Source organism: Clinocottus analis, unplaced genomic scaffold, assembly GCF_023055335.1.
Source record: "Clinocottus analis isolate CAN_PGR_092001 unplaced genomic scaffold, fCliAna1.0.p SCAF_12, whole genome shotgun sequence".
Taxonomy (NCBI): Eukaryota; Metazoa; Chordata; class Actinopteri; order Perciformes; family Cottidae; genus Clinocottus; species Clinocottus analis.
The window spans coordinates 16,286,071-16,303,256 of NW_027175843.1; the positions used below are offsets into that span (position 1 = coordinate 16,286,071).

Genomic DNA, 17,186 nt, shown 5'->3' on the forward strand with positions numbered 1-17,186 from the left:
GACCAAACTGCGGGACATAACCCCTGAAAGAAAAATGTAGTGCTTGTCTAGTTCTGGGAAAGAAAAAAAAGTAGGAAAGAAGCTTAGCAACAAGAAACATCGTATCAAGAGCAAGTGCGGGTCCGTTGCAGACCCTCGGTTATTACCTGCCCTCCAGCCATAAGTACTTTATTCATGAGGTAAGAAAGCGTTCCTCTGTTCTGCAACTCAAGTAAACCATTTGCATGATTATTTATAAACAAGATATTCATGACAAGGAAAATGCAAGAGGTTAACAATGCACAGAACGAAAAAGTAGAAACCGATTATCAGATCAACCGATGTTGGTCACTGCATATTATGCTGTCAACTTGCAGCTGTGCCCATGCAGGTCAGAGGATTATTACTCATAGCGAGAGCTCTAGGCATCTGAGTCCAACCAGTGGGACACACTTAAGCCCATTTCCCTTTGTCCTACTTGAAAATAAAACTTTATAGGGCACTTTAGAGACTCCCTTTACAACGTAGGCTACTTTTTTATTAATTACCTCTGAAACTTAAGTTTCTAGCAATTCTAAATAAGACAACGTTCATTTGTCAAACCCGCTGTTTTTTACACCACAATCACCACAATGAGAAGCATTTCATTTGTTTTAAATATTTGCTTTCTAAATAGTACAGCCTATTTGACATAGAAGTTGTCAGATATTATCCAGCAATATTACCTAGAATATTTAACTCTGGCTTTTCCTTGTAAATAAATTAAAGGGCATGTAAATAAAGATCATATGAATATCCTGGCTCATTGTATATTCCTGTCACAAATCTTCTAAAAAAACTAAACTTGTTTTTTAAAGCTATGCTTGTATAAAAATAAAAAAGGTCTGAGATTTCTTTATTTTAATTGAGTTTCTTGTCCATTTAACAGGAACACTGCACAATAAACTGTACTAGTTAAGCTAAAAGCTCATTTCCATTGGCCGTCCCTGGACGGAGGAAATCATTGATGTGCGGGTTGATGAAGTAAAAGATAACAGTCAATTTTGGGGAATTAAAAGATTTGAAAATGTTGAAAGTGGGATTGACCTTGAATAACCAGAATCGGTCTGGCTTTTTATTTCCCCCAATTAAAAAATATCAAGCCAGTGGGGAAGCAAACTGTATGCATGCCTCAAAAACCAAACTGTAATATTTTCACGTTGATAAATTAAAAAGTAAATACGGCAACATACATATTTTGGTCTATATTTCCGACACTAAACTCATTTAATGAATATGCACATGCTTGCAGTCAACTCTTGCCAATAAGCACACATTATCACCCAGCAAGCACCTGCACACACATAATACACAAACATTTGCAGACACAACATTGCATCCAATAGTCATTAAACGAAGCTCATCTCCAGGTGTTCAAATACTCACAGTTGTTAGTGTCCCTGGCCACAGCTATAATTCCCATTGGTTGATGAGGTATGTCTGCTCGAAGCACCTTGGTGTCACCACCCGTGTACTTGTTTGATCGCAGCACAGACCTGCGGGCCCAGTCCGACCAGTAGATGAAATCTGCATAGATGGCGAGCCCGTAGAAGTTCCCAGGACCTGATTTAACTATGACCTAAATATTGTAGAGCAAAAGGCCAATGTTAGAACTGCTTTCCATCACGCTATTTCAGATTTAAGGTCAGTGCTGTTACATGCCCCTCTGCTGTTAAATGCCCTCTCTGGATTGTATAAGCCAGAGAGATACTACATAGATTTTACACAGTCAATATTTGATCTGGCTGAAAAAAGCATTGGCAGGATTATGAGTGCAACTCCAGAAATGAATGCAAAAAGATAATGTTTTGACTCATTAATCAACACATCACCCCCGCTGCCCACATGACTGCTTAACCCAGATGTTGGGGGAGTAAATAACAGTGTCATTGGCAGGGAGACAGGAATCCATCAGATGCCTCCTGGTGGGACTCTCCAGGTTTGTGTGTGTGTGTGTGTGTGTGTGTGTGTGTGTGTGTGTGTGTGTGTGTGTGTGTGTGTGGGAGCGGGAGTGGGGGGTGGATGCGGACCACCAGCAGCTCTGTAGTCTCAGAAATTAGTGGGACAGGCTTGTAAGCAGCATCACATTAGCCCTGTGCCATACTGGGATTAATAGGACAGGTGTTGATTAAAGGAGCCCAGCGTGTGGAAGCAACAACTGGCCATCAGGCAAGTGAGAGACAGAAAAAGAGGAAGAGAAAGAGAGAGACAGAGAGAGACAGCTAGAACGCCAGATGGTATTGGATGGAACATATTGATAGGCAAATTAAATTTGGGAAACATTAAGTTTACGGCCAGATACATATTACTTTTTCCGCTGAACCTGTGTTTTGGATGAATGTGAACATATTTAACACATTTTCATATTTCCCTCTCCAGCAATGTTGAAATAAGGTGCTTCAATTGCCCGCAAACGATGACCTCAATGAGCCTCGGTTTTACATGGAAACAATAAAATGCCTGCAATCTATTTACGGTAAAAAAAATAGCATGTTTTTTTCTAAACATGCTGATGTTTCCTCCTATAATGAACTCTGCTGCCCTTTCTGAAGCACTGTATTCATTAAGAACATGGATTGTCTCAAAATGGCGTGGGGGAGTGAGCCCGGCCACAGCGCTTGTTTTTTTCTGCTGCCAACCACACTGACATCATGTCATGTCACTGCTGCAGAGAAGAGGGGTAGCTGGGCCCTCGAGGGCTCTCCACCAGCATCCAAGTCTACATTCATATGACTGGATACATATACATACGTTTTATAATGAGTTTTATTGGATCTAGTCTCGGGCCCCACCCATTTTTCTGACATGTCCATCTCCACAGTGAGGTATTGTATTGAATTGGTGTCTTAAGATCACAAGTTCACGATCACAGTTTGGATAAGTGCTGAAGTTGACGATCAGCTACCTCTGTTTAATTTACACATTTTAATTGGAATGGTGAATTTGCACCCAGAGCGATCTCACTGCAAAGCCTTCATTAGCAGGACTCCTCTACAGCAAGGGCAGGTGGGGACCCAGAGGTGAGGACTTTCTGAGCCGTCTGACCTGGCTCAGCAAGCATATGGGTAACTAATTGAGATGGGCCAAGGTGCTTAGCTCCTGAGGTCATGTCAAGCTAAAACTGTAATCCAGAGCAAAAAAAGTAAATTTTGTTCTGTAATCTTTTATGTCCACTTATATATAATCATATATATAATCATATATATATATATATATATATATATATATATATATATATATATATATATATATATATATATATATATATATATATATATATATATATATATATATAAAGTTACTTGGAAAGAAATATGATCCATAATATGTTTATTCCTCCAGCTGTGATTTTGTAAATTATACATGCAACGTTTCATGGACAAAATAAAAACTCCTCCGACTGAGCTTCTTTACTTCAGCAGGGAATGGCTTCTGTGATTAAGGGAACCATCTGTCCCCTCAGAGCTGAAATATCAGAAAGAACATCAAGAGGTATTTCTGATCCTATCTGCTGTATAGAGCATCATGTTTCAGAGGAATGGGAGATTAAATGGAAGAGGGAAAAAAAGTCAATCTGACACCTTTCTTTCTTTCATGTTGTCGACTAAACATCTCCATCACTGAGAGTTATATTTAAAATATAATATAGTAAAAATATAAACTAGTCAGTCCTTAGGTCATTAGTTCAATTTCCTAAAACATTCTTTGATGGAATATCTTCATAGATGATTTGTAATGTTGCAGGTTCAATTCAATCCTCAGGACCTTTCTTGCATGTCATACTGCTATTTGTATGCACATTTCCAGAGTCTCTAAAATGTTGAATCCAAGACAAAAATGCCAAAAAAAAACATGCACTTTGATTTATTTGAGTTTGAAAGGGGATACAAAGAATACAAAACAAGTGGAACTTAAAATAAAACTCTGATAATGCCAATAAATAAATATATTGCTTGAAATTAAGCAACTGCAATTAATATCCTTTACCTTATATGCATACTCACATATCTGCTGGAACCATCGTAGTCACATCTCTCAATTTTGCCAAGGCTTCCATCTGAAAAGTAGAGCTTCTCTGCTTTGTGGTCAATAGTCAGTCCATTGGGCGTCAGGATATCAGCACCGATGATAATCCTCATGTTCTTGCCTGCTAAGGTGGATCTCATGATGCTGGGTCTCTGCTCATTCCAGTTGGTCCAAAACATCAGGCTAGAATGTAAGAGGACAACAAACCAAACGTACAATTACTAGTGAGCAGTCTTAGCAATAGCCAGCAGCTTTGTCTTAATGTGCAGATGTCACCGGAGACGTTCTCCCTCTCCAGAAGAAACACTACTTCTCCTTTCAGTACTTCTGTACACGTACGAGACCTGAGCAAGAAACACAAAACTAATATGTGCAGTCTGAAATTAAATCAGGGAGCAGGAATGCTGTACCAAAATGTCAACCAGGAAACTCTCTGTCGTGCAGGCATAACACACCCTAATGGACAGGAAAATGTTTCTCCCGTGAATTCAATTGCTGTGGGGTTTATGCATTTGTGTGAGTCAGTTATCAACATGTTGCAAAGACCTCCATGGCCTGTCATCGGCTTCCCCTATTTGCCTTAAAGGAGCTCATCACAGATAAAGTGGAGCTCCGTTTCTATTTGATAAAATGGATTAGCATCACACATTGTGAGATAGAGGTCATTTATTCATATTCCCCTGTGTGAGGACTTCTAAGAATATGAAAAACACAGATGATAGCCACGGAGTAAATAAATGAAAGATTTATATCTTGGTTTATATGGGTTTGCAAGATGGATGGTTTTAAATCCAGAGTGATGTAGATAAACCATAAAAAAAAGAGGTGGATATGTTACAAATGGTATTTTAAAAAAGCACCTGGGTTCTCACTTCATACCATGATGAACTGATGGAAGTCCACTCTACTGTGATAATAAGGATTGCGGTCAGAAGTCACAACCAGGGCCTGCTAATTAATCACTTGAGTTTGAATTCTAATTATCAGACTCGGCTTGTGGGCTGGGATGGATATAGTGCCAAATTGCCAACCAAGAATATAGTCTGAGGTCAAGAAATTCATTTAGTTAGTACAACAGGAGGAGCAAGGTACTACTCGCTCTTTTCAGACTGCTCACAGAATAGTTTATCTTCATTAATATGCAAGTGTTCAATCCAAAAGAAGTGACAGGAAGACTGAGGTGTTATTTTTTTGAACAGACATCACCTTCTCTGAGAGATTTTTTTTCTACCGGCGAACAAATGAAACTGTTAAATCAAGTATTCAAAATGCTATGGGTACAGCTCAGAACAGATAAAAACACTTACACCTGAAGTGTGAAAATGCGAATCAAAACACATTCTACAATTATTTTTTACAGATCTTTTGCTCCAAAGTTTGGCTCTGAATAATTTGAGGCTATGAGCTCGCCAAAATGCTTGTTGAAAAGCAAATATAATCACATAAATAGCAAATACTATATAGAGGGGCTGTAAATATTTACACGCATGCAGATACATAAGATTTATTCTACACTTGCAGCAACCTTCTGTATTGAGTGCAATTTTTCAATATGCTTTCCAAGAATCTGAGAGAAATGTGAATGTCCCCAATTTAAAATAGATTAACTTTGAGTGCATGTGGATGTTTTTTTATTTGTTTTTTTATTACTTAGAAGAGCTACTGACTTTTGACACTCATCCAGGGCCAGGACGTGTGGATGATCTTCCTCCGAGAGAGTGACCACGGCCTGTCGACTGAAAGCCCCGACTCGTTTCTGGTCCACAGTTTGTCTGGTGATGGTGGAAGTCGTGGAGCTGGTCCAGTACAATGTGTCCCAGGCTTGGTGGTAGGCCAGTCCCTCCACTGAACCCACATCTAAAATAACAGACACATGAGACCTCTGCTCAAGTTCCAAACAAAGTCAATTAGTTCAGACACCACATCTTGCATGGTTTAACAAAACACAGGCGTGTAAAGAAAACCCATGTTTAAAGCTGTATTTGCAAAAACATAAATGTTGAATAAAAATAAATATATATATATATATATATATATATATTTATTTTTTTTATTCAACATTTATGTTTTTATATATATATATATATATATATATATATATATATATATATATATATATCCGTCTTAGCAGTCTAGATAACATTTAATGGGTGTAACAAAGTATACTACATCTTTGGTAAGTAAAAACAAATATTCTTATTGCAGAGTCAAAAAAGACCAACTGAAAGTTGTTAGTAAAACACATACAAAAAAGTTGTTCTATTAATGTGTGTTCCTGAGGAGCACATATTGATATCATGTTGTGGGGCCTTAGGGTAATGAAATTAAGCCAAATGAAAACATTTACGTTTTCTGCCACCACCATCTGGGGCCATCAAACTGCAAAGTTCCTTCCACATCGCAGATTCAGGTAAAATATTGACTTTGTTTGTAACAGATGGCAGGTTCCAATTGTGTTAGGATTTGGGCCGCGTCCTTGGTGATTGACAGGGAAATGACTTCATGTCTCACTACAGACAGCTATTTGTTGATGCAACAGTCACTCAGCAACTGAATATGTTTTCACTGCGAACCAATTTCCTAAACAGAAAATATGATAAGGTCCCCGCAGCTTCCCAGGTTGGGTGCAATAATGTGAGTGACAAAGAGGAGAGCTCCAGAGAGAGACTGTGATCACAGACAGAAAGGCAGGCCGTATCATTTGATCATGTACAGTAGATTTTTTTTGGCGATGGTTTCATGGAATGAATGAATGTGACCGCATGTGTAATATTAGCTGTGTCACGTTCTCATGTACTCATGTACTCATGTACATGAATGTGACTACCGCTTCCCATGGAACAATTTAGGCTTCTCCCATCTTCTCAATGAAAGCAACAATATCAATAAAAAAACAATGTATCAATAATTTAAATACAATTACCTATACTTTGGTATTCTCATAACAACACAACAAGTGTCCACCTTTTGGCAAATAACTGTGGCCATTTTTTGTAATACATCTGTGAATGCAGCCCCTAATTTGACTTAATGGTGACCATGTAGCCAATGCTGGAGATTTTCTATGTGTCCCTTATCTAAAACCCATAAACTCTACTCTATAATACTTAAGACACTACCTGAGTCAGCCAATCACTAATTAATAGTTTGCAATAAAAGGTGTCCAGCAGTTTGGAGTTTCTTACAAATTGTTGGCCTGGCGAGGGAGTAATTAATGGGGCACATAGAGTTTAATTAGGGAAATATGGATGATTAACATCTTCACCTTCCCTCAAAGACGTGATGCAGGAAGAATCTTTTTGAAGGAAATAGAAGAGACCTTGCATTTACACACAGTGCAGGAGAGAAGCTGCATAACACAAAATAAGATAATTTTAAACCAGGATGGTCCAGGTATCCTAACAGTTGTATGCAATTTAACTGCATACAAACAAATATGAGCCTTTCCTTTATATAAACAACTGGATTCAAGCCTTTCAATTGTACAGTGTACTCGAATTAATTCTTTGCACCACTTTGATTTTGCATTTTGCAAATGCTTAAGTGTGAAGGACACTGATAGATCCCAACGAGGGATCTTAATAACGCTTGTTCATTTCTGGAAGATAAATAAATAAGCAGAAAGCTCCCTCGGCAGGCGTGTGGGAAATGGGATGGGTGGGAGTGGGAACACTCTGCCAGGTTCCCAGTGTGAAGGGTGGGTGGGAAGGTGCTGAGCTCTGCTCCCAGTGGAAACTTCACAGAATGGCAGAAGATGCTAGCCGAGCAGAACAGAGGGTTTTGCTGTTCATCTGACTCCATTCAAGCTCATCGAGGAAGGACTGACTGGGATTTAGTGAAGAAATAGAGAAGGATTGGTTCCATCATTCAATCTGTGACAGTCAGTAAGCAGAAACCTTTCAAACATAGGTATTATGCCCTACTGATTTAGTATTAAATGGTCTTTTCAGAGGAGTAGTGGGGCTAAAAATAAAAAAAAAAACTCTGCTGAAATGGCATAGAAGTGGGTATGTTGAAATAAAACCTATGGTAATGATAATAATGCTATACTTCTTACATACATGCTGCTAATGATATGTGAATATTCTCTTTAAGTTGTCCAATATGACTATAACTGCAATGAATGTAACACCATATCTAGAGCATTGATATCATGAGAGCAGCACGTCACAACAGCTGCAGTCAAATGTCAGTATCTGTACAACACACTATGGAAGCATGTCTGCAGCACTCATTCTAATCCACAACCAATGTATGTTGACTTACATTCAAAAGACATATACATGTACATGTAAAAATGTGCTTGTGGTACAATCCATGCTTAAAGTGCACATGTTACATGACAATTAAATACTTCAGATATTTAATAAAATTGTTAATATACTTGTGCACTCCAATACAGTAACTTAAGAAGTAAATATCAGTGGTGGGGTTGTAGAAAATACAAAAACACTGCGGGATTGTGAAATACTTACTTTCTGCAATAATAGATCTCCCTGTCCAGTCATCGTTAATTATCTGGATGTTTCCAAAATGGACGTCACTGAAAAAGATGCGGTTGGATCGAGTTGTCTTCTGACTGTAGTCAAAGGCCAGGGCGATGACATTCTTGAAAAAAGCAGGATTTTCAAAAGGCTGTACAGGTGAGTTGAGGTCATTCTCATCAGAAAGGTGGATGCTTTTCAGTATGGTCCTCTCAGAGAAGAGCAGATAACCTTCATAGCGCTCACAGGCAAAGCCGTCGTCTGCCAGGCGACCATGCGCGCAGGAGCAGGTCCGGCGACCACTACCCAGGTGGAAGCACAGCTGCTGGCAGCCACCATTACTCCTGACACATGGGTTTGTGCCTTCAGAACACAAACACACACTTGCTTAGTTATTGATTTGTTTCAGTCTCTGCACCCGTGCAATCATGTTTAAATTGTACATGACTTTCCATTTCAGATGAGAATCATTGGAGCAGCCACATATTTTTTTGCAAAGTGAATTTTGTAAAAACCCTTAAACATTAAGAATAGTGAGAGACTGCAATGATAAGCTACATAGTTTAAATCAAGACAAGATTTGCAAGTTGAAACCTTTACCCTTTTCTCTGCCTCTATTGAAGACTGTCACATCCTTCAAATTGACACCGAGACCACTCCTCATGGTCACTGCCTCACTGGTGTCGGTCTTGAAGCCACGTCGGATTGAACCGTTGGAGTGAGCCCTGAAGTACACCAATACATAAGTGGTTTCAAAGGATAAAGCATACTGTATTCTGACTTCATGACGAAGTGAGATAGATTCAAAGACTGCTAATTGATTTGACAATATTAAAGCAAAATCAAAGACTGCAGTCACACAGTCTTGACGAACAATTCAAGTTGTTGATGATCAAAATATAATCAAGCTATAGCTTCTTTCCATTGTGGGCATTGTGTTAGGGGGAAGGGAGAGAAAGAGATAAGTCATGCATAAGAGGGTAAAAACATGTCAAACAAAAGAGGCACGTAATTAATTATTTAACAAACAAAACTATTAACTAATAGTTTAAAATGTGTCTCAGTATGTTGCTACAAAGAACCACAGGTATATGAAACTGGATAAAGCAACCAATTTCATGAAAAATGAATAAGGCGTCGTCAAAATTAACTCTGCACTTGAGTTTACAAAGGGTGAGGAAGGATTCACACTTCTGCTGTATTTAAGAAAATAGGCATTGACCGTCACTATAGGGAACTGCTGATCCTAATATCTCCCGAAACCTTTGAAGGAAAGGGTTTTAGTCAGGTTCATATTGTGAGCTTTGCATGTGTGTGCATTTATGAAAATAATAAATTACCTGTCAGACCAGTAGATATAAGGGCCAAACACAGCCACAGAGAAGAGGTCCACGTTGGCCACTGACAGTACAATCTCCCGGCTCTCCCCTGTCTCAAGGTTGATCCTCTCGATCTTATCTGTGCGAGCGTCGCACCAGTATAATGTATTTTCCTGGAATGTCATTTTAAAATGCGTATCATAAACTGAACCTCTTAGGCAAAGTCATATTTTAGCCACAAAAGAGATGAGGTAGGCAGTACAGTATTCAGTAGCAGTACAGTGGAGGGGGAGAAGCTTGGCGATAGTGTTTCTTTTCCATCTGTGTGCAAGTGTACCTCGTAGTCTATGGATATTCCATTGGGCCACATGATGCCCGAGTTCACTAAGGTGACCTGGTCTGAACCGTCCAGACGGGAGCGGCCGATGCAAGGGTTCTGGCCCCATTCCGTCCAGAAGAGATACCTGGAGAGCAGGATAGCATCACACAAACAAACTTATTTCTATATATAAAGAAATAGGAACACAATCAAGAAATATCTGATTCTGTTGGCCAATATTAACAAATGCTTTCTGCAATGTTCCTTCAAAGTTCTTTGCTCAGTGTTGTTACAAACATGTCTAATGGTTCTAGATCATTTCAAATTAAATTATGAATTGAAACCTGTATATACGAAACCAGTATATGTGATAAGCCAGTATTGGTAAACGGTGTTGGTCTGCCAACATATCGGTTGGACTTTAATCAAGAGACAGGAAGTTTTACAGTTACATCAATTGCCGTTGAGCTTTATGACATATATAAGCAGTGTCTGTGGTGACTACCTGGTTTGGTTTCCAAAATAATGCACTCAAATAGGCAAAACACAGACATGAAAACACAAATACAAAGCCTACCCTTTCTGTGGGTGTACAGCGATGGCCCTGGGCTGATCAAGTCCATCAGATATGACCACTGAGCGATACGCGCCATTCAGACGAGAGATTTCTATTAGATTGAAACCATGGTCCGTCCAATACAGATTTCCTGTGTAGAAAAAAACAATAACCAGCTTTAAATGCCGCAGTGGTTTATTGATCCTAATGGATGCTCGGCACACGAGAAGATGCCCTTACTTACACAAAACTATTAATAACTAATCCTGCACATGCATTTGTCCTGTGTTTTATCATTTCAAATCAAAGCAAATGTACTTAACTTCATCACCAGCAGCACTGTACATAAAGTAAAAACCTTCTCCGATCAATACCAACTTTACAGCCGACGGTAATAAACTCCTCGTGCTCGGGGTGTGGCAACACTAACCAGCGATCCAGTCAACAGCGATGCCTTCCACCCGGCTGGTGCCGGTAGTAATGATATCTTCCCTCCAGGTCTGATCACGTTTGGCCCGGGATATTCGGTTCAGACCCATGTCTGTCCAGTACACTGTGTCATTTCCTGCAAAACATACAATGGAGTTAATGACAAGAGAAAATGGGATGATGAATGAGGTTGGCACGAAAGTATTTATGCCCTCAAACAAAGCAGCTCCTGAAACTGCATTTTATTGTAGCACGGCCCATTTCACCAAATGTTGTGTACGACTATAAAGTATGATGGCAAAAATGCCCACACTCTTCATCCACAGCTCTTTGTTGACACACAGTGCTCGAACAGCAAAAGGCAATTGTCGGCCAAAATTTTACAGAGCAGTTTATAGCTTCATGCAAAACATGGTGTTGGTAAAACTTGCTATCGACCCTTTTTGAATGTTACAGCCTCATTGCATAGGCAAATAAAATAGCATGGCATGTGTTTATGATGCAGTCTTCAGGTGCATCACCATTCATGCCATGTCAGTTTGGCTCTGTACAAGTTGTTAGGAGGTGAGGGTTTAACATGTTTGTTTGCACTTTGTGCACGGTGCCTTCACACGCTGTTAACACATAGCACACATACAACAGAGTACGGCTGCAGGGCTTTCATCTGTTCTGCTCTGGCGGACCGGCTTCAGTAATGACAAGTCAGTGATGTAGTTGAACTATGAGCTATTGCTCTTGGATGGGCTTAGTAATCCGCGACAGAGAAAACATCTATCTGGAAAGTCTTAGTTGAGTAAAGTGCAGTAATTACATGTGTTTGTATATTTAATTACAGTGGGCGTCTACACACCTTGGGAGTTGTTTTATAGAGACTAGCATCATTTTATATCGTTAATTATATATTCCTTGCGTTTGAGATAATTGTAATACTTACCACTGAATAAACTTCTGTAGACAGGTTAATGGAATTTAATTTGTTTTCATTACATGAAAAAACTATATTTATAGAAATTGAAAAAAAAAAACAATGTCGCAGAGAGACAATGTAATCCCCCGACTTCGTACTATTTCCACCTTTATTAGATAATACTCTGGAGTAAATAATTCCTTGTGTAGTAGTGACAGCATAGGTCTGTTGATTTCTGACTATGCCACAGTCAGTGAGCTGGGAAATGATATTACAATAATTAATTATTTATATTTCTACTGTTTGCAAACCTACATGGGAAATTCATTTTTGAAAAAAATGTGGAATTACCCAAGCATTCATTTTTTTTATCTGGTGCTGCTTTTCTTTGCTTTTTTTAAGAATTGTTACAAAATCCTTAGTATATGAACCCTTGTGTGTGTGCAGTTGGTTTATGTTTTCAGTTGGGTGTATGCAATTTCCTCTACACAGCTTTTGTTATCATGCTTCAGTGGCAACCAATTATATATATAGAACGCGACCGGCCTATAGTATATTCATAGCATTTGTTGGTGTAATAAATCTATCATTTCTATCATATATATATATATAATGTGAAAGGAAGCAGGGATGTAACAAATGACATCACAAGCTACTGGGTTCATGTTTTGCAATGCGCGTTACGGAAGCATCATTCGATAGAATATCTTGGGAATTGCTTTCTATTAGGATTGTGAGGAAATAATAATTCATACTGAGGTTCTTATGTAATGTGAATGTTTTACTCATTCATCTGCCCTGCGCTTTCACGAGCCCGCAGACCAAAAGATATATAACAAAATCCTTTCCCTCCTCATTGTTTTAAGATTGAGACAGAAAGGTGATTACTGTGGAAAAGGAAGAAAATAGTGGCATGTTGTGCAATATAATGTAATCTGGCAGATTCAGTTACAATTAACTAGTAAGTAGTTATTTAAGTATTGCTTTCTTTTGAGTAATGCATGTTAAATCATCATCAAATACTGTATTTATATATATATATATATATATATATATATATATATATATATATATATATATATATATATATGCCCACACACATACCTCTGATATATCTGCTGGCTTATACTCAATACCAAAAATCCCCCCTGTGTGTGGCATGATACCATACCTGCGTGGAAGTCAACTCCCACAGCAAACAGTGTTCCTGTAATGGGCATAAGAGCTTCACTGTTGTCATTTGGGTCAAGAGCGATTCCCCGGATTCCCTCATGGATGGAATACATCAGAAATGAGTCAACACCTAAAGAATGAAAATTGACCTATTACGACCTAAAACAACGATATTAAAGCATTGTAAATAATTAATGTATTATGTATAGATCATTCCAATGCACTGATCATTATCATTTAGATTAATGAATTAAAAAAAGGTTAAAAACTGTATGTAAAAAAAGATGCTATATCTATAGGCAGCTCTTTAGCACACAATTTGGGGAACGTACCCTCGCAAGACATGCGGTCGCTACGCAAGTTGTAGCCAACAGTGCAGGAACAGCTACGGGTGTTCTCGGAAGTGGGGAAGCAGAGCTGTGAGCATCCTCCGTTGTTTATCTGGCACTGGTTTCTTCCTGAATGTTAAGCAAAACCCGCAAAAAGGCAAGATATAAATAAGTGCTTCAGGGCACCATGTGTGTTTCCGTGTTTTTATTTGTGTGTTTGTAACGTGAGCATGCTTTACCTTTCTGACCCTCCCGGTCGTACACCTTCATATGAAACACCCCGCTCGTCTTGTTTCTCAGAACCACAGGGTTCCGTCCGTCTCTCTTGGTAACCGTTCCCAGCTGTGCCGATTCCTCATCTGCCCACCAGAGCTTGCCGCCTGAAACCATCAATGTCATTTGCTGATATGAATATAAAAATGTATGAAATAAATGTATCGGGCCACAGATGCAGATTCAGTGAAACTGCAATGCAAGGGCAACATACATTACTGTATGTTTACTTTATTATATGCAAATCACGTTGAAATTCAAACAAACATTCAGAAGCGCAAACAAATACCAATTCCAGGTCGCATTCTCTGATCTGATCTCTGCCCACTTGCTGGTGATGATGCATGCATCTTTCAGCCTTTGGAAAAGGTTTCACACAAGCAAAGACACTTGCACTGCCTGAACGTTATAGCACAATTGTAATGTTCAATTGGGGAAGATTTACACATACTAAGTTTTATGGCTATGAGATGCACACTCAATTTGTGACCATTGCTACTCAGCAGATGCCCACTCCTCATGCATGAACAGCAGTAATACTTGTTAATCTAATTTGCTAATTTTGGTCATGGAACTTGAACAAAGATTTATCGATTCAGGGACAGCATGTCCTCGTCTGTCTTTTTTATTATAAGACTATATCTCATTGGAGGATTCTCTCTCATGAACCAATCTCTTATGAGTTCAAAAGCAAAGCATTGGGTCTGACACCAAAGGAAATGACAACATGTACTATAGCTGTTATGTATCATGATGTTTCATTGTCTACTCCCCGACGGACTCGCTGGTCTGTCTGGTTCTGTGTAACAGTGAACCTCCAGGCTTCAGTAATACTGCCGTCGTGAGCGTAAATGATGAGTGTGTCTTTGTACAGAAGCACATGCACAATAGGCTCCTGGCACACCCAGCCACCAACACACTATCCCCCAACCCCCATTTTTGTCCTCAGCAGAAATCAGTGATGCACAGTCCAGGCACTTTGCCACAGACTCTATAGACGTGACAGGAACTCTCAATTTTTAAAATCCAACTGAAGTGCAAAGTGGAGAAGAGTCAGGTGGCTCCTCTTGCTTCAAAATAGACACTATAAATGGGGTGGAGATGGACTTTGAAAGGGCCAGAGTTTCAAAAGTGAACCAATACTCAGAGAAGGTGTGCTTTACAATAGACAGCATTATGGCAAAGAAAATTCATATTTATGAAGTACCATACAAATTAGTTATTGAAAAGGATCATCATTCTCACAGATTAAAACATTGAATACATATGTTCTAGAAGCTGCAGCAGCAACCACATATGAAATGACTTACAGGTTAATAAACCCTTTTGAGCTACATTGCTGGTACACACAACCTGATGCAGTGTATTACTCTCTTATACCACAGAATAATACATTACAACTACACTATACAGAAACCTTACGTAAATGAGAAAATCATTATCTTGCAGCCAATACACAATATCAGACGATTTAATGAAATGTTAGCATTTGCAAAAAAAACAACCAAAGAATTTGCCCTTTGGGTTTCAATCTACGAATCCCTTGAAGGTAAGATATTGTTTTGTTATCTCACTCTTTTTGATTTATTTAGAATAAAACACACACACAGAAACAATTCCCACTTGCATTAATACCTTTGGGCTCAATGTCATCCCCGAAGGGAACGCAAAACTCGTTTTCACAAATCACACAAATTCCCACGAGTGAGAATGACAGTCTACATGCAGTTTACAAAACATTTGACCCTGGAGGGCATGCGAGCCTAGATTAGCTTTGCACCCGGTGTTAATTTGATGCCGTGGGGACCGCTGGCTAGCTGTGATTGCTCGCTTGTGGCCCATCATATTCAATTTCCACATCAACCGCTAGTTTGATTCCAGGCAAGCCAAGGCTGATGGATCACCTGCACCTTCTAAACAGAAGCCCTCACCTTTTCTTCAAGCCAATGCAATTACTACAGAGCCCAAAGATCTGAGTGGATCGACCTTGTGTCACCAACAGTGCCTTCATTACACCTTTTCACAACCACCTTGAACAAGCACGAAGACATGCGTGTAAAATCAAAAAGGAAACATGAGCACCACAACACTGCTGAAAGGATTGTCAGTTTGATCAATTATAGTTATTTTGCTTTGAATCTGACAGTCAGGGTTTCATTTAGCCGATCAATTGTGGATGTGTCATCACAACACCATTAGAGAATGCATGGAGGGAGATACAGATCCTAATAAAACTCAAGCTTTCTTCATTTACACATGACGTTGTTGAGTAACCGTCACCACTTTAAACACAACCAACAGATCGATCAAGCTATCACAGACCAGAATAGAGAGTCAAAACGATTGCTAGATTGGTGCTAATTAATGATGATTGACTAAATCAGCACAAGAGCCCTTAATTAGTCATACATACTTGTCAATACCTAACATGTTATTTCCGAGCAATGTCTGTACATGTGGTTATCTGTATATCAATATTGTAATTCTAATACTTTCTACTATTCAATTAGGAAGCTAATCAGTTTGCTGAGCTACGAAGACAAAGACAAAGGAAAGAGGAGATAAAGAAAACATTGAGTAAACCGAGTGAATGGTCAGCAAATTCACTTAATTGCATTTTTCATGATGAAGACAAAAGAACAACATCTGCAGAAGGGACATTTCTCTGTAATGGGCATTGCCAATAGACTATTCGCTTGTCAACGGAAGAGGCTCAGGACTGGAAAAGGACATGTCTGGCTGCTGTCCTGCTGTCATCCCCCAGCCTCATTTTCAGCTGACCCGACACATTTTACAAGCGGCTCAATGGTCTGCAGCAAAGGAGGGAGGCTTCTTGGTTCACAAAGAGAAACTGAATGTCTCACTGACAACAAACAGCAAGTGAACATTACACCAGACGCAAAGTACTAATCACAGGGACGGAGAACCTTTAAATGTGGTCTTTGCTTAGCAGCAGCATTTATAGTCAACATTAAACTCGTAGTTTTGAATTGGAACAATTAGTTTTGAATGCATATAAACACATAATGAGCTGTCCTGTTTACTAAATGAGGCATCTCTGCCGCATACTTTAAGAAAATCACTGTATGTTGACGTGTAATCTGGTAAAGGGCAAAAATTAGATATGAGTTATTTTACGTGTTATTAAATGCTAAACTTAACGTTATAAACATAATATTAATATCTACACCTAGCTGTGGGCAAAGCCAACCATCTTATCAGTCTTATGGGTATGAAATATACTGTAATGCTCACGAATAAATCCAGATGTTAACATTCAAATCCACATGATTGCTATCTATAGTAACTAATTCCAATGCAACACATGTGCTGCTGAACCACTGTGAAATTTC

At 39.0% G+C, this 17,186-nt stretch overlaps 1 protein-coding gene across 2 annotated transcripts in view; it reads right to left on the reverse strand.

Annotated features, from left to right (window-relative positions):
- Positions 1–17,186, reverse strand: part of lrp1bb (low density lipoprotein receptor-related protein 1Bb) — a 225,958-nt gene that overhangs the window by 55,307 nt on the left and 153,465 nt on the right. For both annotated transcript variants that reach the window (XM_068571847.1, XM_068571846.1), the window contains exons 32-43: positions 13,800–13,940; positions 13,564–13,689; positions 13,230–13,361; positions 11,153–11,287; positions 10,744–10,873; positions 10,185–10,311; positions 9,869–10,020; positions 9,129–9,253; positions 8,520–8,891; positions 5,712–5,901; positions 4,023–4,227; positions 1,405–1,597 (exon numbers count right to left, since the gene is read on the reverse strand). In XM_068571847.1, the coding sequence (XP_068427948.1) occupies positions 1,405–1,597; positions 4,023–4,227; positions 5,712–5,901; positions 8,520–8,891; positions 9,129–9,253; positions 9,869–10,020; positions 10,185–10,311; positions 10,744–10,873; positions 11,153–11,287; positions 13,230–13,361; positions 13,564–13,689; positions 13,800–13,940 (2,028 nt within the window). The remainder of the gene's footprint in view (positions 1–1,404; positions 1,598–4,022; positions 4,228–5,711; positions 5,902–8,519; positions 8,892–9,128; positions 9,254–9,868; positions 10,021–10,184; positions 10,312–10,743; positions 10,874–11,152; positions 11,288–13,229; positions 13,362–13,563; positions 13,690–13,799; positions 13,941–17,186) is intronic.